This window comes from Panthera uncia, assembly GCF_023721935.1.
Source record: "Panthera uncia isolate 11264 chromosome A3 unlocalized genomic scaffold, Puncia_PCG_1.0 HiC_scaffold_11, whole genome shotgun sequence".
NCBI lineage: Eukaryota > Metazoa > Chordata > Mammalia > Carnivora > Felidae > Panthera > Panthera uncia.
The window spans coordinates 38,070,288-38,095,455 of NW_026057578.1; the positions used below are offsets into that span (position 1 = coordinate 38,070,288).

Here is a 25,168-nt window from a genome sequence, read left to right on the forward strand (position 1 = left end):
ATCCAACTCCAGCTCAGGTCATGATCTCGCAGTCCATGCATTCGAGCCCCACGTGGGGCTCTGTGCTGACAGCTCGGAGTCTGGAGCCTGCTTCAGATTCTCTGTGTCCCCCCCCCCCCCCCCCGCCCCTCCCCCATTCGTGCCCTGTCTCTCTGTGTCTCTCAAAAGTAAATGTTAAAAAAAAATGAAAAAAAAAAAAAAGATGTGGTATAGATACACAATGGAGTATTACTCAGCCACAAAAACGAATGAAATCTTGCATTCACAACAACATGGATGGATCTAGAGGGTATTACTGGTACTATGCCAAGTGAAATGAGCCAGACAGAGACAAATAACATATGATTTCACTTATAATGTACAATCTAAAAAACAAATGAACAAGTAAACAGCAAATAACAATGGCTAAAAAGAAACAGACTCATAAATACAGAGAATAAACCGGTAATTGCCAAGAGGGGAGGAGTGGGGGGAGGGACAAAATAGGTGAAGAGAATTGAGAGGTACAAACTTCCATTTACAAAATAAATAAGTCACAGGGATGAAAAGTACAGCATAGAGCGTACAATCAATAATATTGTAACACATTTATGGTGCCCAATATTCATAATAACTAAAACTAAGTTAATATTACACATCCACTATACTCCAATTAAAAATGAAATTTTTTTTTTCAAAAAAAGAAGATTCCTTTCATCATTTGTCCTCTGCTTTTTCACCAAAAAAAAAGAAAACAGCATTCTGCAATCATTACTCACTCACTGTGGGTAATGAGGGCAATCATTCTCAAGGGCACTTGTCTTAGTTACAGGCCATGGTTATGCGTCCTGTGGACAGTCTGCCTTGGGAAGGTATACATATTTACCTAAAATGTTGAGTACTAAAAGGTAACAAGATAATAGTCTACTGTTCAATTCACACCTGATGTGAACTACATAGACTGATGACTATGCAACTATGTAGAGGTTGAGAAAGTAATGTTTTCGTTATTTTCCATGTTGCTATAACAACAACAACAACAAAAAGGCTTATTCACTTCACTTCAACTAACATCCAGTGTTTACAAGTCTAGGTAATAGATCTATTTATCTTTGCAAAGATCTTAACCTATACCATGATTAAAATGAGATTTATTTGGATAAATATGGTTAATACATCTGAGGAGATTTATGCTCTTGCCAACATGTGAATTTTCTGCTGTTTATTCTTTTTACTGCTTTGGAGCAATGTCAATGAACCATTTGGAAGAAATCGATGTCATAAGACTAATTAGGCAAAAATTACCGATTACTCTTAGAAATAAACTGGAGGCTGAGGAGACTTCTGTCTTCAAGTTTGTTTTCCACACATTCGGTTTTATACAATCGTCTCCTGTTTGTCTAAAGGACTTTCTAAACAGACCTAATGGGATCCTCCTTGCAGTCTTAGCAGCATGGACAAGAAATACAATTTTCTACATTTGAAATTCTGGGCAAACTTGAAAGGTACAAGTAAAATCACTGATTAGCCACTTTTCCTTGTGTTCCCTAAGTGTCTTCAGCAAATTTTGCTGTCTGGGATGTTTTCTTCATACACAGCTTGTTGGTGGTACCTAAGTTACCATCGTGAGGCAGTTGGGCTTCCTGTCAGGGATTAGGCTCCTTAGGTTGTCAGGCTCCTTCAGTATGGGGGCTAAATTACCAAAAGCAGTTAAAATTTGGTTTAGACTAGGGCCAACTTGTATCTAGGTGATCATCATAAATCTAACATATGTCCAATAAACCCATATGGCCCAATAAATCCAGTGACTGAATGCCACGGGGTACTATCACGGAGCTCTTTTAAGGAATTCACAGGCAATATACCCTAAAGTATTCCACTGTCTATTGCTCAGTAGAATCTAACAAGGCTGCCTGTATGTTCAAGGTTAACACAAGAGAAATTCAACAGGAGCTAGTCACCAATATTTTTCCCTATTTTAAAAGAAAAAATATTTAGTTGGGTGAGCTTAACAGAAAAGCAGCAGGCAAATCTTGGAGTTCATAAAACACTTAGGTCTGTGGTGCTATCAAGCTGATAGGCCTCCAGTCAGACAGCTTTTTGAAAGGCATTACTATCATATAAGCCTGAACTACAGGGTTGGAGGCTGTGTGTGTGTGTTTTCTTGTAACTTCAAGCAATTTTTTTTTGTTTTTCTGAGACTTTTGAATTCATTCATCAATTTATATTTACGAGTTAGAGTTACATTTTGTCAAATGGAATAACTACTCCACAAGAGGTGCAGGATAGAAATCCAGGAGGTACTGCTCTTGTCATAGACCATGTAAAAGGCACCTTTGGGAGTACAACTGTAGTGTATCGAAGGCTGTGGAGCTGTGCAGTGTGAAGGCCCTGAGAGAATGTCTACAATGTCTACTATCACTGTCTCCTCCTAACACAACCACCATCACCAACACCCAGTGTCGTTTACGTAGCTCTATTATATGCACTTTAGTTATATTATTCAGTTAATTTTCAGCAATCTATGAGAGCATCAGTAGTATTCTCACTTTAAATATAAGGAAGCCAAGCGTCAGAGTTGTAACCTGCCCCAGGTTATAAAAGCAGGGGCTCCAGGATCAAAATCCAAGTTTGGCTAACTCCAAAGCCCATTCCTGTTACCATCACACCACACCTAAAGACAGGCCCACTAATACCTTTCCTTAGACTTTTAAAAAGTAGAGGTTTGATTTAGATATGATAAAATGTATAGATGTTAAGTAAAGCATTTGAAGACTTTTGACCATCTGTATAACTATGAAACTGAAACCAAAACCTAAAAGGAAATTTTCATATGAAATATATTTCTATTACACCTCAAATTCCCTTGTGCTTTTTTTCCTTGAAGCAACCACTTTTGGATTTCTATCACCTAGTATACTTTATATAAATGGAATGATTCAGAAAATAGTCTTTTGTGTCTGGCTGTATTCACTCAACGTAAAGTTTTTAGATTTGTTTGTTTTGAAAGGTATACGGAAGAATTTATTTAGCTTTGTGAGGATTTACTTTCACAATGGTATAAACCCTTGGCATAGAAGACCTTCTTAAAACTTCATAAGCTGATTTAATTAGTTAAATATCTAGGCTGATATTACGAAGCTGTCAGACATTGTTAGAAAAAGTTAATGGTGGCCAGGATTTGTAAACATAACCATATAATGGTAAAATAAACCAAAGGACAAGACTTTTTAATACCCCTCAAAACATAATAAAGTACAATTTTTCATCAAACATTTATTCCCAGGCTATATCCATGTGGATCTATGAATTTATTTTCCATTTTACACTTTCTGACATTTTCTCTGAATATAGATTACAAATAGTCTTTTGCATTCTCTCCCCAGTCTCAACATCCCAAGTCACCTGCCTTACCTTGTTATACAGTTATCTTTTAGAGAAGATACACTTACATAGCATGTTATACGTGAAAGTGAAAAAATCTTAGAGGATTAAAAAGAAGTAATACAATAATTCTTTCACTGATCTTAATATAACTTCCAAAAGAACATTTCCCTACAACAGCAATTCTGCCTAATAAAATTCTTTCCAAGTCTAAACACACTGAAAACAAGTGAAATTATGAAAAACTTATGATAGGTTACCAGATATTGTGTGCTTTTAACCATTCAACACTGGCAATACTTGATAAACAATTAGGTAAGCTTCTTGAAGAAGCAAACCTAGACACATAAATTAGAAGATACTGGTATCCATCTAAATTTTCTTTCATTTTTTTACAGACCATTTTATTAAATAAAGTTGTTGAAGGTACACTTTATTTTTTGTCACTTTAGAGGACCTTTACTGTAAAGACAATTCTTTTATCTGATAACAACAGCAGCAGCCAAATTGCTAGTGATTATTCCAGACCTCCCTGTAGGATACATTCAGTTTCTTCTCGAGACGCAAGTTTCCACCTGAGTTTCTGAGGCAATGTTTTTATAAATCCCGCAGTGTCTTATGAACCCTGCTACATCAACAAGTCTGGTAATTTACTCCTTTAGAATGTGAAATTGCAGAAGAGAGAGATGTATTCCTGCTGATCTCAAGGCTTCTGATATATTGGATTTAGGATTGTCTCTTCCACCAGACAACACTACCTTTAGCTTTATGGGGAGTCTCAAAATCAGTTAAGTTCTCTAAACTTCCATCTTCTTTTCTAAAGTTGATTTTTACAATTCTAGATACCTTGCATTTCCATAGAAATTTTGAAACCAGCTTGTCAATTCCTTATTTAAAAAACAGGTGGAATTTTTATTGGGATTGCTTTGAATCTATGGATGAATTTGGAAAGAATGACTATCTTAACATTATTGAGACTTGCAATCCATGAACATGCATATTTCTCCACCTACTTAGGTTTTCTTTTATTTCTCTCAGCAACACTGTTACCTTCAGAGGACAGGTCTTGCACATCATGTCTTAGAATCATTCCATAGCACCTGAGAATAACTACAGTTTTTACTACTTTTCCAATTTTTGTTTTCTACTTCTTTTATTTGCTTTATTGTACTGGTTAGGAATTCCAGTAAAATACTGAATAGAAGTAATGACAGTGGATCTCCCCATTGCCTGTTCTCAATGTTAGAAAGAAAGTGTCCATTGTTTCACCACTTAGCATGACTTTAACTATAGGTTTTTGGGAGATGACTTTTAACAAATTGAGGTATTTCCCAGATATCTGGTATTGCAAGGATTTTTATCATGAATGGAAGTTGAAATGAGCACATATCTAGATTGATCATAGGGTTTTTCTCATTTATTTTGGTAATACAGTAAATAACATTGGTTGATATTTTTAACACATTTGTTGAGATATTTGAACATGATTTGTTCATGTACCATAAAATTCACCCTTTAAGTAAGTGTTCAATTTAGTACTTTAGTATATCTGCAAAGTTGTGCAGCTCCAATTCCAGAACACTTTAATCGCTTCAAAAAGAAAAAAAAACAAAACAAAAAACCAAAAAACCCTCTACCCATCAGCACTCTCACACTCTCCTCCCCGACCAGAAACCACTAATCTACAATCTGTCACATTCTGTTTATCCATTCATCAGTTGGTGGATATTTGTTTCCACTTTGGAGCTATCATGAATAATGCTGCTATAAACATTTGTGCACAAGTTTTTGTGTGGTCATCATTTCAAGTCTCATGGGTATATACCTAGGAGTGGAACTGCTGGTTTATTAGATAACTCTAGGTTTAATTTTTTTTTTCTTTATTGCTTCTATAAGCAGAAGACACTGAATTTTGTATCTTTATTTTCTACTTGTTCTTCCTAAATTCATAATTCTGAGAATTTAATAGTTTATCTCCTTGGATTTTCTAGGTCTACATCATATCGCAAAGATATGGGTGCTTTCCTGTCTGTTCCTTTCTTTTCAGAAATTATACGTCGTTTTGATTCCACGTTCATTATATTGGTTTAAATATTCAGAAGAGTTTCAAATAGTAGTAGCGGTACTCTGATAGGTTTAATTTTTTTAAGGAAGTGGCCAACTGTTTTCCAAAGTGGCTATATACCATGTTCCATTCCCACCAGCAATATATGAAGGCTACATATATTCCTAACACTTGCTGTTGTTCATTTTTTTTATTATACCCATCTTGGTGGATGTGAAGTGATATCTAATTGTAGTTTTGATTTGCATTGCCCTAAAGACTACTGATGCTGAGCATTTTTCATGTACTAATTGGCTATTTATTTACCTTTGCAGAAATGTCTAGGGGCACCTGGGTGGCTTAGTCAGTTAAGCATCCGACTCTTGATTTCGGCTCAGGTCACGATCTCACAGTTTTGTGAGTTCGAGTCCCACATCAGGCTCTGCACTGACCACACAGAGCCTGCTGGGATTCTCTCTCTCTCTCTCGCTCTCTCTTTCTGACCCTCGCCCCACCACACTGTCTCAAAATAAAAAAAGAAATGTCTATTTAAATCCTTTGCCCATTTTTGTCTTTTTATTGTTGAATTTAAAGAGTTCCTCATATATTTTGAATACAAATCCCTTGCCAAATACATTTATTTCTCTATTCTGTGGGTTGTCTTTTTACTTTCTTGATGGTGTCCTTTGAAGCACAAAAGTTATTAATTTTGATGACATCCTATTTATCTATTTTTTTTTCTTTTGTAACTTGTGCTTTTGGAGTCACAGTGGAAAAAAAAATTGCTTAATCCAAAGTCATGAAGATTTACTCCCGATTTCTTCAAAAAAATGTATAGATTCAGCTCTTACATTTTGGTCTCTGATCTATTCTGAATTAATTTTTATATATAGTGTGTAGTAAGTTTTCAACTTCGTTCTTTTGTATATAGATATATACAAATGTTTTGGGATCAACTATCGACATTGTGTTATTTTTTAAATGTTTATTTTGCATGTGTGCGTGCGCGTGCACACACACACACACACACACACACACACACACACACGTGGGGGAGGGGCAGAGAGAGAGGAGAGAGAAAATCCCAAGCAGGCTCTGTGCTGTCAGCACAGAGCCCATCACAGGGCTGATCCCACGAACCATGAGATCATGACCTGAGTTGAAACCAAGAGTCAGATACTTAACTGACTGAGCCACCCAGGCACCCCAGCATTGATTGGTTCTTAAATGTTAATTCTATTCTACACTCTTGGAAAAAAGAATTTACTTGGTGTGTATTTATGGTATATATGTGTGTGCGTGTGTAATATTTTTAGAGTTTTAATCCTAAATTAATAATTAACTAATTAAGAATTCTTACACCTATGTTTATGAGGGATATTGGTCTGTAGTTTCCCTTGCTTGTAAAATATTTGCCAAATTTTGATATGGAGATTACCCTCACATCATAAAATGGGTTGGAAAGCATTCCCCCTGCCTTGTTTTTCCAAAGATTTTGTGAAAGACTGTATTATTTCTTTATTTTTTTAAGTTAATTTATTTTGAGAGGGAGAGAGACAGAGACAGAGAGAGAGAGACAGTACACATGAGTGGGGGGAGGAGCAGAGAGAGGAAGGGAAAGAGAGAGTGAATCCCAAGCAGGCTCCACACCAGCAGCATGTAGTCCGATGTGGGGCTTGAACTTATAAACCAATCCCCGAGATCATGACCTGAGCCAAAACCAAGAGTTAGATGCTTAACCAACTGAGCCACCCAGGTGCCCCTATTTCTTCTTGCCTCTTTGGGCATGAAGTTTTCCTTGTGAGAAGATTTTGATGATAAATTCAATTTCTTAAATATGTATATGCTTTTTTCCAATTTTCTGTGTTATATTTTCTAATTTGGGTTTTTATTTCAAGGAATTTATGAATTTCATCTAAGTTACTGAATGTATTGTAATAAAGTTACTCATTGTATCACCTTATTATCCATTTAATGTCTGTAGGATCCATGATTCTGCATTGATATTCCCTCTTTAACCTTGATATTGGTAATTTGTTCTATTCTCTCTTTCCTGACCATTTTTTCTAAGGCTACATCAATTTTATTAACTTTTTTCAAAGAACCAATTTCTGGCTTTGTTGATTTTTCTCTATTTTTTTATTTTCTACATCACTGTTTTTACTTTTTAATCTTGATTATTTTGTATTTACTTTCCTTAAATCTTCTTAAGATGGAAATTTTACTCATTTATTTAAATTTTCTGCTATAAGCATTTAAGGACACACTTTTTCTTTTAGTGTTCTCATTGCATACTATAAATTCTGAGACATTTCCATTATCATTCTATTTGAAGTAATTTCCAATTTCTTTTGGTGAGTATTCCTTGTAAACTTGAAAAGAATAGCTTATTGAGTGTGGAATCTATAAATATTGCTTAAGTCAAGCTGGATCATAGTGCTGTTCATATTTTTATTCTACTTATTACTGAGAGAGGAATGTTAAAATTTCCAACTACACTGTAGATTTGTTGATTTCTTCTCTATAGTTCTCTCAATTTTTACTTCCTTTACTCGGTACATACATCCTTAGAATTTTTATGTCTTCTTTTAATGAATTGGCCATTTTATCAATATGAAATATGCTGCCTCACCTTAGAATGTTTCCTATGCCTGACATTAATATAACCATACCAACTTTCTTATGCTTAGTGTTTGCAGATACATTTTTTTCTACAATCTCACTACTAATTTTGTCTGAGTCTTTATACTACTAATTTTGTCTATTTCTTATAAACACCATATGGTTGGGTCTTCTGAAATTTTTTCAATCTGAAAATCTGTGCCTTTTAAATTGAATGTTTAGTTTATTCACATTTAATGTAATTATTGTTATAATTGAACTAAAGTCTTATAGCATTTGTTTTATGTTATATGTTTTTCTGTTCCTCTTTTCCTACCAACCTTTTGGTTAATATTTTGTAGTATACTTTCTTATATGTCTTGCATTGATTTTTTTAACAACTTTTTTGTTATGTTTAAATTTGTTGCTCTAGAAATTAAATAAGCACACTTACCTCAAACTACATTCAAATACTAACATAAGAACTTCACAGCTATATTAGTCCAAACGCACACATTTTAGGCCACTTGTGATAGTTCCATAGGTCAGACACTCGTTTCAGTTTCTTAGATTCATTTTCTTCTTTGTGTTTAACTTTGGACAGTTTCTACTGAATGGTTCTCAAGTTCACTCATCATATTTTCCACCCCAATTTCCTGTTAAGCCCATCGAATAAGTACTTTATTTCTGATGTTGTATTTTTCCATTATACCATTTCCATTTTGTTATTTCTTTTTGTAGTTATCATAATTATTTTATTATCCTTCTCTGCTAATTCCAACATCCAGGTGATCTATGGATAAGTTTCCATTAATTTTTTTCTGTTTCTTCAGAGGACTCAATTTTAATTGTGTGATAGACACTGCATGTAAAATAATAGTAAATTATATTTAACATGGATATTATTTATCCTAAGAAAATGGCACACCCTCTTCCTACAGGTTAGGAGTGTGAATCAGTCTAATCTCTAGTGAACTGGTTCTGGGCTTTGTGGTAGGTTTAGATTCAATTCACTCTTGGCTAATATTCTGAGGTCTGGATCAGGGATCTCCCTTAAGCAAAGTCTGGGATCTGAGCCCTGATTAGACTCTGAAGACTTCTCTATGTCTTATAATCCAGCTGCCAGTATTCTAATCATGGGCTATTTCTCTTTGCTTATAGCCTAACCACCAGATTTCTGGTATGCTTAGGTGATCTCTTTACTCTTGATAATCTCCCCCAGGTTTCCATGCCATAGCATATTTCTTCACCCTGCTCCCCAGGCACTAGCATTCATTAGTACACTGCTTTGCCCTTGATGAAGGTCCTGTACACCTTGCAGAAATAAGGGAGGTTTCTTCTCATTTCTTTTGCTTTATCCCAGCCTTCTCTTGCAATTGCCTTGCACTTGATAAAGGGCCACTATACCTCAGGGAGATGTCTCTCAGCTCTCTTGCTCTATCTCCAGTCTTTCTTTGGCCACTGCCATGTACTTGGTGCAAATCCTACACACCTTGATGAATCACTCAGTTCTTTACCATGCTCCAAGCCTTTGGTGTGTTCACTTGGTGAAGGCTTCATAGGGAAGAACTGGTGGTGGGTGTGAGACTCACCCTGTGACTGGGGCTTCTTAGGATTTTAAGCTGTCACACATGTGGCCATAAATAGTTCATTAAAAGTTGGGCTGGTTTCTCTTTATATTTTTCTATGTCAGTTTTACTCTTCTTCCTGATGTTCTGCCAGAAATAAACCAGTCAAGAGTTTTTATTCTCTCCTAAAAAAGGTTTGTCTCTTTCTGGGACTTAGTTCATTCAGGTTTTTCTAGCATATTCAGCTTTTTGGATGGTTTTTTAAATTTATGATTTTATAGTTTATCCAGCTCATTCTCATTGTTGGGAGTAGGAGCAACAGTCTCTTGTGACTTTCTTCATCCTAACTGGGAGTAGAAATTTCTTTCTCGATTCCTTTGATAACTCCTTCTTGTCTGCCTCACATTTTGTATTTGTCTTCCTCCTAGACTTTATTTGAGAGGTACATTAAGCCTAACAAAAAACTCTCAGAAATCCCATATATGTTCTATTCCTTTTATATAGATGTTTATTTTTTTTTTTAAGCCTCAGAAACTATCTTCAAAAAAGACAAAACATGGTAAATACAACATTCGGATTGCAAAAATTCTACTGAGAATCATATCTGCTTATGTAATCTGGAATGCAGAATTTAGAATTTTGCATGTTGGAGGCAAGTGTCTAGAGGTACTAATACATGCAAATATCTAGGGGGTCATAATATATGCAAATATCTATAATATATACAATATATCTATGATATAGATATATAGACAGATATAGATATAGATATAGATATAGATATAGATATAGATATAGATACAGATATAGATACAGATATAGATACATCAAGGAGTTAATAGGGTCCAGTCATCTGTATTCACAGACAGATTTTGTTTCTTTGTTGTTATCATACCTTCTCCCAGAAAGGACTTAGGCATAATAAGGTACTCTTATTCTCATTTTACAGATGAGGCTCCTGAGATCCCAAGAAGCAGAGTGATCACACCAAGTGTGGAGAGTGGAGGGAAAACCCAGGCTCCAGCTTCCTGGCACTGCATCATTCCATTACGTATTCATTTCAAACCTAATCAAATGTGCCATAATAGCCAAGAGTGATAATACATTTTAAATTGTCTATGCAAAAATAATATCAAAATTACAGAACAGTTCGAGGAACATCCATACATCCTTTACCCAGATTCACCTATTGATAACATTTTGCTCCATTACTTTGTAATTTGCTCTCCAACTATCCATCCATCCACATATTTTTTCTGAACCATCAAGAAGATAGTATATATATTATGGCCCTTTATCCCTAGATACTTTAGTCTGTATTTGCTAAGAGTGAGAATATTTCTTTACGTACCACAGTACAGTTGTAACAAATTTAACAACGATATAATTTTTTCTATTTATATTCCAATTTTGTAAATTGACCTAGTAACACATTTATAGCATTTCCCCCTTCCCATATAGGATCCAGTCTAGGATCAAGTATTACATTTAGTTGTCAAGACTCTACTATTGTTTAATCTGGAGCATTTCCCTCAGCTTTTGTCTTTTATGACACTGACATTTTTGAAGAATATAGTCCTTTTTTTCTCTTTTCATAGAATGTTCCTCATTTTAGATTTGCCTGATGTTTCCTTGTGCTTAGATTCAGGTTATGCACTTCCAGATGGAATACTATAAAAATGATGTTGTGCCTTTCTCAGGTTATCACATCCAGAGCCACATGATGTCCATCTGCCCCTCACTAGTCACATTAATTTTGATCACAAGGTCAAGTTGTTGCCTGGTTTCCCCATTTATATTTATTTTTCTCTGCAACTAATAAGAATTCTGTGGGGAGACACGTTAAGATCATAAAACAGCCTGCTCTTCCTCAAGAATGAATTTTTTTATAACAGTATTTTCACTATTGTTATAAAAAGTGACCTCTACATAGTAAAAGAAACCTAGGTTTCACTTATTACACTGGAATAAGTTCCATGCAGTCTTAACATCTGTTTTTATTACAGTAGTCCATGCACACAGGGTGTTTATTAAAAACTATTCATTAGGCACTATCTGGGTAGGATATAGGCAATCTGATTTTTAAATCCAACTGGTATCAATGCCCTAGTTTTGGTTTAATAAAAAAATCTCTTTAACTTATGTTACCAGGCTTAGAAATTATACAATTGAAAGAATGTTCTATAAAAAAGAGAAGAAAACAAATTTGTAAAAGAAACTACTTCTTCTATTTAATTCAAATCATATATGGATTTTGGTTACAATATTATCCAGTCTTTTTAAAGCAGTATGATTTTGAGGTGAACTTTAATTCAAGGACTTAACTTGGATTGAACATAGCTAGCTTAAATAAAATGTTTGAATAGCCAGGTGGTTTAGTTTCTGAGGTTGGTAACAATAAGTCCAAATTGGAAAAAAAAAAAAAAAAAAGAACTTTTTAGAAATAGTTTTTAAATTTAAAAATGTGTGTGTTTTTTGTTGTTTGGTTTTTGAGTTTTGTTTTGGTTTAATTTTTAAAGATGCCTTCTTTCTTATTTTGCTACCATGGACCTCAACATTATGTAAGAGCATGTTTTACAAACCAGTCATCATACTGAATGGGTATACCATTAATTCAGCATTTTTTTCATTGAAGTCAGGAAAACAGAGGGGTAGGCCAAAGGCTTACTTACTCTCTTAAAAGGAATACAAACTTTGCTATTGCCCCTTTCTCTTTTGAGCCCAGCTTTTCATTTCTAACATTGTCTTACTTGCAATACAATAAAATTCCAGCCTTTATGACAGAAGAGATGGTTTTTTGATCAATAGAATTCAACAGCCAAAGCATTAGTGTTTTGGGTGGGGTTTTTTTTTTTTTTTTTTCTGGAAAGCATTTGTAGCCACAGGCTCAAAGGAGGAAGAAAGGGAGAGGGATTAACTCTCTGCAAGGAAGGTCAAAAACATAATTTACAAGTGAGGCAAGAGGAGCAGCTGTATCTGTTGGCCCAATCAAGACTACCAGCTGGAGAATTTACCAGCAATATGAAAACCACATCGACCAGATGTCAAGCAATGCAACTAGAGGCCAAACATCTTTGGGCTCATTGCAGGACTCTCCACTCTCTTTACTACCCATATTTCATGTTAAATAGTAAGGTGCCTTCCAGAGGCCACCAGCAGGGATAACTGGAACATTTCCACACAAGGGACTTAAATAACATGATGGTACCCCCACCACACTGGCTTAAATACTGAAGTCCACCTCCTACTTGTTCTTTTATTAAAAAGCAATTTTAGCTCGGAGTCAATATGCATGGGTAAGAGAAACTTAAATGGCTGTAAGCCATTTTTATGGCTTATTAGGCTTATTTATATTTGGAAATTATTTTGCCATTGGGAAGAAAAGAGTGTTCTGAAAATACTTATTTGAATAACCATTTTTCCACTCATTCTTTAAACCCATGATGTTCAATACAGTAGCTATTTTGCCACATGTGGCTATCTAAATTAAAAGTAAGTCATTTAGAGGCACCCGGGTAGCTCTGTCAGTTAAGCATCCGACTTCAACTCAGGTCATGATCTCACGGCTCATTGGTTTGAGCCCTACATTGGGCTTTGCGCTGACAGCATGGAGCCTGCTTTGGATTCTATGTCTCCCTCTCTCTCTGCCCCTCCCCTGTTTGTGCACATGCGCTCGCTCTCTCTCTCTCTCTCTCTCTCTCAAAAATAAATAAACATTAAAAAAAACCCTAAGTAATTTAAATTAAACTAATTTAAAATTCTGTTCCTCAGGTATACTAGCCATATTTCAGGTGCTCAATAGCCACGTGACTAGTGGCTATCACACTGGATAACAAAATATAAATATAAATAATTTCACTCATCACAGAAAATTCTATTAGGCAATGTTGCTCGAAACTCAAAAATCACCTTTAAAGTGAGCAATTATAATTCTTCTCCGTATATACTATGAAACAAAGCAATCTCTGTGCATTCTCTTATGAAATAAGCCTACTAATACAATGTGTGAAAACTGTATTAGTTGAGGGTAAGACAAAGGGGAGGAGAACTCAGCAATACCATTACAAATATAAGTCAATCTTTGTCTGATGAAATGTTCTTGTATGCTGTACTCACAGAAGCCCTGTGATGCTCCTGGCTTGCTGAATAATATAGAGGCCAGTCTGGATGGGTTAGCAATAAGCAATAAACTGACATGTACCCTTAATTTGCTGCATGCATCTTTGATTTGTTAATGATTCAATATTTATCAGACAGTTTGTATCAGAAGTTTCCTTACTTATATTTCCCAATGTGCAAAATAAATTATGTCCTTTAAAAAAGAGGTGGCCCAACTTTACAGCTTTGCAATTGAGGCACTTTAATGCCAAGTAAACATCATATGCCACAGCTGTTTCTAAAACTTTTATGAACAAGAAGAACATGAGGCCAGTATAAAATAAAACCCACAAATTATATTTCTTACTCCCAGACTCACCCACCGTGGGTGCAGTGAAACCAAGCAACTCACGAGGTGCTGTGTATGTCTGTGTGATTGTTGTGACTCACCAAGGGATGCATGCCACAGGCACGTGTCGCCCAGAGCACAGACCTTTGACTCTTCCCACAAGGGCATCATGCCAGGGAATGCCATAACACACCAGAGCACTGGACAAGTTGCATGTGCAAGCACATCGGCTGCCTCTGCCCTTGAACATGTAGGGTGGTATACAAGCACTGTTTTTCCCTCTGTTTCTTTGATCTATTCCAACACTCCCGGCAAAATCACCCAGCCCGGTCAGCCCATCAGTTCTACTCCCACTTTCTCTTCTCAATCCCCAGTTTCTTCTTTTCCAATTATTCACAATAGATGAGGAAGAACAAGATGAAAATAAAAGGGAGGTGGTGTTTCCTAATCTCCCCTGCTTTGTCATTAAAAGCTAAAAAGATCTGCTGTTTTTCTTTGGCATCGTTAACTGTGCTTAATCAGATTCCCATAAAGATCACAGAGTTACTGCCCAACAGAAGCTGAAAAATTTCATTTGTATCAACTTAGCCAGTTAGAGGTTCATGCAACAGCTGCAAGGTTTTCAGGTTATGCCCCAGTGTTCCCGCTTACCTTTGCTTTCCCATCCTGGGCTGACATGTATCCAACACACATGCTCTCTGTTGTGTGGCTCCACAGAAATTCCACTGCCGTGGAAGAGAACACAAGTAGGCACATTCAGATCACAGATGGAAAATAAATCTTTGCTTTTTAATACAACAGTTAAAGATAGCTTTATATTTAACACACTCAGTTCCCTACTTTCCATTTGGTCCTTCATAAATGTCAAGATGATTTAGAACTCAAAACTGTGTAATGCCATTTACTGTGAAATGAAAAATGTATTTCTTTCTTGTCAAAACTTATGATTATTACATGTAAAATAAGTGCTCTTCTGTTTGAAACTTGTAAACTTAAACACACACATGCACCATACATTCATACGTACAGTACACAATGATTTAGCACATGTAATATTCCATAACGTAGTTTCCTTTAACACACACACACACACACACACACACACACACAGAGTCTTGGTTTCTAAATACCATTCTCCATGAAAAGGAACCAGGATTCCTTGGAGAATGTTCGTTCTGGGGCTGGGGCAGAGAAAATATAAAATGAATCTGGAACATCTTTTTGCATGTCAGAAAGTAAGGCAGCTCAAGGAATGATGACAACTTATCAAAATGACCCCGAGGTCAGACTGAGGAGCTTCCACTGGCCAAAGTATCAAAATAAATCATGATAGTAAGGAATTATCACTACTGAATAAAATAAGAACCAATGAACCTATACTAATGCAAGTAAATAAATGAATAAATAAAAGAGAAAGGAAAGAAAGCTCTTCCTTGCAGCAGAATGCCAACTAGTAAATATAGAAGAAATAACAGACTTAGAAAATCATCACGGTTGCTAAAACGAGTGGGTGAAAATTTGAAGATGAGCAAGCTGTTTACATAGTCTCAACATATCTCTCCATAATGTTCTTACAAAATAGAAACGGGGGAAGTGTAGGTTCACTGTGGAGAAACCAATGGGCCCCCCCCCTTAATCAAATGATCGAAACTCACATCACCAATTAAGAAAAAATCAACACCACGTGCCCCCTGATAAGACACCGTCAGACGTACACCACCACTCCTGTGGTACTTCTGCCAAAATTGCAGAGCCCAGACTGCGTGAGGAAATACCACACAAACTCGATTACAGGAATACTACTAAAGGACCGATTTGAACTCTTCACAAATGTCAAAGTCAAAACATACACAAAAACCATTCCCATGTAAAGGAGATATGACAACTAAATGCAATGTGTTATCCTGAATAGGTCTGGGGAGGGTGGGGAACATCATAGGCACGATACTGAGACAACTGATGAAATTTAAAAGGGACTATGGCTTAGATAATAATCCCATATCAATATTAAATTTTATGATTTTGATAACTATACTGTGATTATTTAGAAGAATGGCCTGTCTTTAAGAAATATACACTGAACTATTAGGAGTAAAGATAGCTGACATCCACCTTGCCTTCAAATAGTTCATTAAAAAAAAGCACATGTTTAAATGTGTATGATGTGTGTGCATGTGTGTGTGTGTGTGTGTGTGTGTGTGTGTGTGTGTGTGTCTAGAGGGAAGAGAGGGGAAGGAAGGAGTGAGGATGGAAAGACAAACAGAGTAAAATAAAAACAGTGGGTAAATCTGGGTAAAGGAATAATGGGTGTCTCTTGTATTATTCTTGCAACTTTCCTGTAAGTTTGAACTTCTATTTAAATAAAAAGTGACAAAAGAAAAACCCACAAATATACAGATACACACAGCTCTGTCACCTTCAAGTATGTACTTTCAAAATTCTAAGGTTTTTTTTTAAGTTTTGATGATGTACTTCTCCAACAAAAATTTCAAAGTCCCTGATAATAAAACTGCATTGCTCAACACTAAACCCTCTGGGTCCCAGACCATCCATCTGTTTATATCTCTGAGCTAATTAAGCCTGAAGACAAGTGTTGGAGTTGAGACACAACTGTGGGATCAGTGATCCTAGACTCTGAAGGCTTTGCCAGACATGTGGGGAAGAAAGAAGCAGTAAGGGGCAAAACTGAATCCTCAGATACGTGGCTCATTCCCTCATCATTAATTAATTATCAAACCTGCCAACCTGCTCAACAGACGCTCTGCTGAAGAGTGCAGGAAAACAGCATCACGCGACGAAGCAAGTTCTCTTCACCAGATGTTTTTTCTTCCTCACACATCTGCTTTGAACTACAAAAAATCTTGAAGTCCAGAGCAAGGTCTGGGATATTCTAAATTGCCTAATAGAGCAAAGGCATTCAAGTCTTACTGAATTTCCTTAGAGTAGTGACAAAGCAATTGTATTTAAATACAAAGTTAAGGCATTTCTAAAATTGCGACTTCTCCTTATGCTCCACATGTTAAGGTGGCTCATGAATTAGCCATGGAAAGAAAAATACATGGAAATATAGTTGATCTAGTCATGAAACTAAAGGATAAACACATTATGCTTTATTTTTTACGACACGATTTTGATGATTTTAGAATGCATTATTCTCTCTAAAAATGTAGCCTGCTTTAAGAAAATATAATATGTAAAAAATTTAGAATTACGAAACAGGATAAATTGGGTACACTGACTGATTTCATTAACTAATTGCTTTTTAATTAAAGGGCTTCCAATGAAGTTTCTAGACATAGTCTAGGAGTTCTTAAAGAAAATAATTCAGTGTCTAAAAATTCAGTCTTCATTTACTTTTTTCACATTTATTACCAAAAAATTACCATATATTACCAAATTACCAAAAACCATTTATTACCAAAAAAATGTATTTTTGCAATGTGCATTGTACTGACACACAATTTTTAGTACCTTCAACTCAAATATGTATGTATGTATGTATGTATGTATGAGTTACTAGTTCAGGCTGGCTTGAGAAACTCAACAGAAATTTTTTTATAATTTAAATTATAGAATGCTTTTGTAAAGAAATCCTATTTATTTAAGTATATGTCTTACATTAATTTATCAAAATATTTCTTGGTCAAGGGCTTCAGGAAAGCAGGAGAGAGAGCAACTAACATTGAGAATCTATCACGTGCCAGGCACTGTCTTTTGTAATAGAACTCACTAATGCCCAGATGGGGAACCTGAGGCTAAGAGCAAGTAAGTAACATGGCTTAGGTCACTTTAGTAAGTGCATAAACTACAATTCAAACTGGACTTTTGGATTCCAAAACCTGGTGAACTTCCATCGTTCTATTGCTTTGAAATTTACCCAGCATGGAAAGAAAGATTTGTAATTAATGTTATATACTGAAAAGATTAAATTCCTTAACAACACCAAAGGATCACAAAACTTCAAACACAAACACAACTCTTATACATCTCTTAAGAAAAGCTTTTAAAACTGTAACAAACCCAAGAGGCCACAAAAGCCATGATCAATACATTTGACTACATTAAAAATGTTTATAGGGGTGCCTGGGGTGGCTCAGTTGGTTGAGCGTCCAAGTCTTGATTTTGGCTCAGGTCTTGATCCCAGGGTTGTTGGATCGAGTCCCACATCGGGCTTCATGCTCAGCGTGTACCCTGCTTAAAATTCTCTCTCTCTCTCTCTCTCTCTCTCTCTCTCTCTCTCTCTCTCCCCCCCCCCCCCCCCCCCCCCCTCCCACCCCCTTTTCCCCTTTTCTTTATAAAAAAAAAAAAAAATGTGTATTTTCTTTTGCCATATGGGGAAAAAAGTATAGAGACAAATGACACACTAGTGAAAATATCTGCAATTTGTAGCATAGAAAAAGAGCTAATTTTCTTCATACATAAAGATGTGCCACAAATCAATGAGAAAAAGACAAAAGGAAAAAGAGAAAACAAGGGGAATATAAGTGGCTCCAAAACATGAAAAGATGATCTACATTTTTCATACTAAATGTAATGCAAATTAAAACTGCAAACTACCATTATTCAACTATCAGATATCAAAGTTTGAAACATTATGTTAGCTGGGGTAGAGAAAAGAGCACTCTCACAAATGATGGAAGCATAGCCATTTGAAAATACACCCCTGCACTTTGTGGTAGTTATATTCTACAGTGTTGCCATGAACATTGAATTAGCAAATACTGAGCTATTGCTCCTAAGGAAAATACTGGGTTCGATTCCCACAAGCCTCTGGTCACAACATTTTCAATCAGTAAGTAACCTTAAGTGTTTCTGTATAAGACATCTTATATTTCTTCATAATGAAACACAAGCAAAGAAGAGTTAACCATTTTCCTGACCCTAGATGACCTGCTCATGAATTAATTTGGTTTTCAGCCTCAAAACAATGCTGTCCCCTATGCTCTGTTTATTGGTCATTATCTTATGAATGCACAAGTTTAGCTAATTGTCCAGTTTTTCCATGGCTTCATCATGCACCACAGACATTATTTTAGGAATTTTTGGAGCAGCCCTACATACAGATCAATGAATTTCCTCTTCCTTTTTCTGGATGTACGATACTGTTATTCATGAACTCTGAGTTTATCGTCAACAGCGTAACAACTCTTGCCTGAATGATGTTTATCTAACATGCACCCTTTCTCCACAAGGCAGCACAACCTCTTTGCATTAGGAAAACACTTCAACACTGAGCTTGGGGGCCATGTTAATTTCATTAAGATCTTAATTTTAATTTGAGTATAGTTAATGTACAGTATTATATTAGTTTCAAGTGTACAATATAGTGATTCAACAATTCTATACATTACTAGTGCTAATGATGAAAAGTGTACTCTTTAACCCCCATCCCCCCAACCCATCTCCCTATCAGTTTGTTCTCTATAATTAAGAGCCTGTTTCTTGATTTCTCTCTCTCTCTCTCTTCCCTTTTGTTTGCATTGTTTCTTTAATTCAAAATATGACTGAAATCATATGGTATTTGTTTTTCTCGGACTTATTTCACTTAGCATTATACTCTCTAGCTCCAACCATGTTGTTGAAAATGGCAAAATTTCATTCTTTTTTTCAAGGGTGAATAATATCCCATTGTGTGTGTGTGTGTGTGTGTGTGTGTGTGTGTGTGTGTGATATATCTTGTTCATCCATTCATCTATCAATGGATACTTAGGATGCTTCCATAATTTGGCTTTTGTAAATAATGCTGCAATAAATACAGCAGTGCATATATCCCACTGAAATAATGTTTTTGTATTTTTAACACTAGTACTGTGATTGCTGGATCATAGGGTAGTTATATTTTCAACTTTTTGAGGACCTTCCATACTGTTTGTCACAGTGACAGCACCAGTTTGTATTCCCACCAACAGTACAAGAGGTAGTTCTATTTTTAACTTTTTGAGGACCCTCCATACTGTTTCTCACAGTAGCTGTACCAGTTTGTCTTCCCATCAACAGCGCAGGGGATTTCTTTATCTCCTACACTTGTATGGATTTTAGCCATTCTGACACGTGTGAAGTGAGATCTCATTGTAGTTTATGATTTGCATTTCCCTGATGATGAGTGATGTGCCTCTTTTCATTTGTCTGTTGGCCATCTGTATATCTTCTTTGGAGAAATGTCTCTTCATGTCTTCTGCCCATTTTTTAATTGGATTATGTTTTTTGGGTGTTTAATTATATATTTTGAATACTAACCCTTTATCAGATATCATTTGTAAGTATCTTCTCCCATTCTGTAGGCTGCCTTTTAGTTTTGCTGATTGTTTCCTTTGCTGTGCAGATGCTTTTTATTTTGATGTAGTCCCAATAGTTTATTTTTGCTTTTGTTTCCTTGCCTCAGGGGACATATCTAGAATAAAGTTGCTATGGCTGATGTCAAAGAGAGTACTGTCTGTGTTCCCCTCTAGGATTTTGATGGTTTCAGGTCTCACATTTAGGTCTTTAATCCATTTAAGTTTATTTTTGTGTATGGTGTAAGAAAGTGGTCCAGTTTATTTCTCTTGCATGTTGTCCATTTTCCCAATACCGTTTCTGGAAGAGACTGTCCTTTTCCCACTGGATATTCTTTCCTGCTTTGTCAAAGATTAACTGACCATACTGTTGTGAATTCATTTCTGGATTTTCCATTCTGTTCCATTAATCTATGTGTCTATTTTTATGCCACTCCCATACCATTTTGATTACTACACCTTTGTAATATAACTTCATATCTGGAATTATGATCCTTTGGCTTTTCTTTTTCAAGATTGCTTTGGCTATTCAGATTCTTCTGTAGTTACATACAAATTTTAGAATTGTTCTAGTTCTGTGAAAAATGCTATTGGTATTTTGATAGGGATTTCATTAAATCTGTAGGTTGCTTTGGGTAATATAGCATTTAAATGATATTTGTTCTTTCAACCTATGAGCATTGAATATCTTTTCTTTTTTTATAATTTTTTTTAATGTTTATTTACTTTTGAGACAGAATCAGAGCATGAACAGGGGAGGGGCAGAGAGAGAGGGAGACACAGAATCTGAAGCAGGCTCCAGGCTCCGAGCCGTCAGTACAGAGCCCATCATGGGGCTCGAACTCGCGGACTGTGAGATCATGACCTGAGCTGAAGTCGGACGCTTAACCGACTGAGCCCCCCAGGCGCCCCCCGCCTTTTTTTTAAATTTAGATGCAAGTAAGTTAACATATAGTGTAGTATTGGTTTCAGGAGTAGAAATTGGTGATTCATCACTTACATATAACACCCAGTGGCTCATCCCAGCAAGTGCCCTCTTTAATGCCCATCACCCATTTAGCCCATTCCCCCTGCCACCATTTCCATCAACCCTCAATTTGTTCTCTATATTTAAGAGTCTCTTATGGTTTGCTCCCCTCTATTTTTATCTTATTTTATTTTTCCTTCTCTTCTCCTATGTTCATCTGTTGTGTTTCTTAAATTCGTCATGAGTGAAATTATATGATATTTGTCTTTCTCTGAATGGCTTATTTCACTTAGCATAATACACTCTAGTTCCATCCACATTGTTGCAAATGGTAAGATTTCATTCCTTTTGATCACTGAGTAACATTCCATCGCATATATATATCACAACTTCTTTACCCGTTCATCAGTCAATGGACATTGGGCCCTTTCCATAGTTTGACTATTGTTGATAGCACTGCTATAAATATTGCATGGACTCCTTTGAATCAGCATTTTGTAACCTTTGGATAAATACCTAATAGTGTAATTTCTGGGTGGTAGGGTAGTACTATTTTTAACTTTTTCAGGAACATCCATACTGTTTTCCATAGTGGCTACACCAGTTTCCATTCCCACCAACAGTGCAAGGGGGTTCCCTTTTCTCTGCATCTTCGCCAACATCTGTTGTTTCCTGAATTGTTCCTTTTAGTTATTCTGACAGGTGTGAGGTGGTATCTCATTGTGGTTTTGATTTGTATTTCCCTGATAATGAGTGATATTGAGCATCTTTTCATGTGTCTGTTAGCCATCTGGATGTTTTCTTTGGAAAAGTCCTCTACCAATTTCTTCATTGGATTGTTTGTTTTGGGGGGGACTGAATTTAATTAAGTTCTTTACAGATTTTGGATACTAACCCTTTACCAGATATGTCATTTGTAAATATCTTCTCCCATTCCAAAGGTTGACTTTTAGTTTTGTTGTTTCCTTCACTGGGCAGGAGCTTTTAATCTTGATGTGGTCCCAGTAGTTCATGTTTGCTTTTGTTTCCCTTGCCTCTGGAGACATGTCTAGTAATAAGTTGCTGTGGCTGAGGTCAAAAAGGTTACTGCCTGTATTCTCTTCTAGGATTTTGATGTCTCCTGTATTTAGGTCTTTCATCCAATTTGAATTTATTTCTGTGCATGGTGTAATAAAGTTGTCCAGTTTAGGGAGTCCTGGGTGGCTCAGTTGGTTAAGCATCCAACTCTTGACTTGAGCTGAGGTCATGATATCACGGTTCATGATATTTGAGCCCTGCATTGGGCTCTGTGCTGACAGCATGGAGCCTGCTTGGGTTTCTGTCTCCCTCTCTCTCTGCCCCTCCCCCACTGGCTCTCTATCTCTCAAAAAATAAAAATTTTTAAAAGAACTATTAAAAAAAATAAAGAAATTGGTCCAGTTTCATTCCTCTGCATGTCACTGTCCAGTTTTCCCAACACCATTTGCTGAAGATGCTGTCTTTTTCCATTGGATACTCTTTCCTGCTTTGTCAGAGATTAGTTGGCCATAGGTTTGTGGGTCCATTTCTGGTTTTTCTATTCTGTTCCATTGATCTAAGTGTCTTTGTGCCAATACCATACTATCTTGATAATTCCAGCTTTGTAAATACAGCTTGAAGTCTGGAATTATGATGCCTCCATCTTCACAGTTTTCTTTTTCAACATTACTTTGGCTATTTGGGGTCTTTTCTGGTTCCATACACATTTTAGAACTGTTCTAGCTCTGTGAAGAATGCTGATGTTATTTTGATACGGATTGCAGTGAATGTGGAGATTGCTTTGGGTAGTATAGACGTTTTAACAATATCTGTCCTTCCAATCCATGCACATGGGATATTCTTCCATTTCTTTGTGTCTTCTTCAATTTCTTTCAGAAATGTTCTATAGTTTTCAGCATATAGATCTTTTACCTCTTTGGTTAGGTTTACTTCTAGGTATCTTATGGGTTTTGGTGCAATTGTAAATGGGATTAATTCCTTGACTTCTCTTTCTGCTGCTTCATTATTGGCATATATTAATGCAAGATTTCTGTACTTTGATTTTATATCCTGCAACTTTGCTGAATTCATGTATCACTTTTAGCAATTTTTTGATGGAGTCTTTCAGGTTTCCCATGTAGAGTATCATGTCATTTGTGAAGATTGGAAGTGTAACTTCTTCCTTGCCAATTTGTATGCCTTTTATTTATTTTTGTTGTCTGAATGCTGAAGTTATGGAATGTCTTTTCATTCCCTTGTATCATCAATTTCTTTCATCAGTGTTTTAAAGTTTTCACAGTACAGGTCTTTCACCTCCTTGGTTAGGTTTGTTCCTAGGTATCTTATAATTTTTGGTGCAATTATAAATAGGACTATTTTCTTAATTTCTCTTTCTGTTGCTTCATTATTGATGTATACAAATGCAACAGATTTCTGCACACTGATTTTGCATCCTGCCACTTTACTGAATTCATTTATTAGTTCTAGCAGTTTTTTGGAAGAGCCTTGCAAGGACTTTCATTACTATGTTGAATAAAAGTGGTGAGAATGGCCATCTCTGTCTTGTTCCTTATCTTAGGGGGAAAGCTTTAAGTTTTTCATCGAGTAGGATGTTAGCTGTGGGTTTCTCATATATGGCCTTTATTATGTTGAGGAATGTTCCCTCTAAACTTGCTTTGTTAAGGATTTTTATCATGAATTGATGTTGTATTTTGTCAAGTGTTTTCTCTGAATCTATCAAAATGACCATATGCTTTTTATCCATTCTCTTGTTGATGTGATATATCACATTGATTTGTGAAAACTGAACAATGCTTGCATCCTGGGAATAAATTCCACTTGATCATGGTGAATAACTTTTTAAAATGTAGTTTTGTATTCAATATGCTAGTATTTTATTGAGAAGTTTTTGCATCTATGTTCATCAAAGATATTGGCCTGCATTTCTCTGTAGTGTTTTTATCTGCTTTTGGTATCAGGTAATGCAGGCCTCATAGAATAAATTTGGAAGTTTTCCTTTTTCATTTTTTGGAATCGTTTGAGAATACTTTTTTTAAATTAAATTTTAGGCAAAATACAGTGCAATATTGGTTTCAGGAGTAGAATTCAGTGATTCATCATTACATACAGCACCCAGTGCTCATCAAAAGGGCCTTCCTTAATATCCATCACCTATCTAGCTCATCCCCCACTCACCTCCCTCCATCAACGCTCAGTTTATTCTCTATCATCAAGAGTTTCTTGTGATTTGTTTCCTTCTCTTCTTGTTTTTTTCCTCCCCTTCCCATATGATTATCTGTCTTGTTTCTTAAATTCTACATGAGTGAAATCATATGGTATTTCTCTTTCTGCTTGACTTATCTCACTTAGCATAATACATTCTAGCTCCATCCAGGTTGTTGCAAATGGCAAGATTTCATTCTTTTTGATGGCTGAGTAATATTCCATCATTTATATATACCATATCTTCTTTATCCATTTATCAGTCAATGCACATTTGGGCTCTCTCCATAGTCTGCTGCTTGTTGATAATGCTGCTATAAACATTAGGATTCAGGTACCCCTTCATATCCATATTTTTTGTATCCTCTGGGTAAATACATAGTAACGGAATTGCTGGATCTAGGGTAGTTTTATTTGTAGTTTTTTGAGGAACCTCCACACTGTTCTTCAGAGTGGCTACACCAGTTTGCATTCCTACCAACAGTGCAAGAGGGTTTCCTCTTTCTCCGTATCTTTGCCAACACCTGTTGTTTCTTGTGTTGTTAATTTTAGCCATTCTGACAGGTGTGAGGTGGTATCTCATCGTGGTTTTGATTTGTATTTCCTTGGTGATGAGTGATGTTGTACATCTTTTCCTGTTAGCCATCTGGATGTCTTCATTGGGAAAGTGTCTATTCATGTTGAAAA

The 25,168-nt window shown here is 36.0% G+C and overlaps 1 protein-coding gene across 4 annotated transcripts in view; it reads right to left on the bottom strand.

Annotated features, from left to right (window-relative positions):
* The window catches only part of TASP1 (taspase 1), a 309,206-nt gene that overhangs the window by 59,107 nt on the left and 224,931 nt on the right, over positions 1-25,168 (bottom strand). For 3 of the 4 annotated variants that reach the window (XM_049651145.1, XM_049651148.1, XM_049651146.1), the window contains one exon: positions 14,675-14,748. In XM_049651145.1, the coding sequence (XP_049507102.1) occupies positions 14,675-14,748 (74 nt within the window). Of the gene's footprint in view, positions 1-14,660; positions 14,749-25,168 lie in introns of those variants that run through there. The other variant, XM_049651147.1, reaches the window with a different exon arrangement.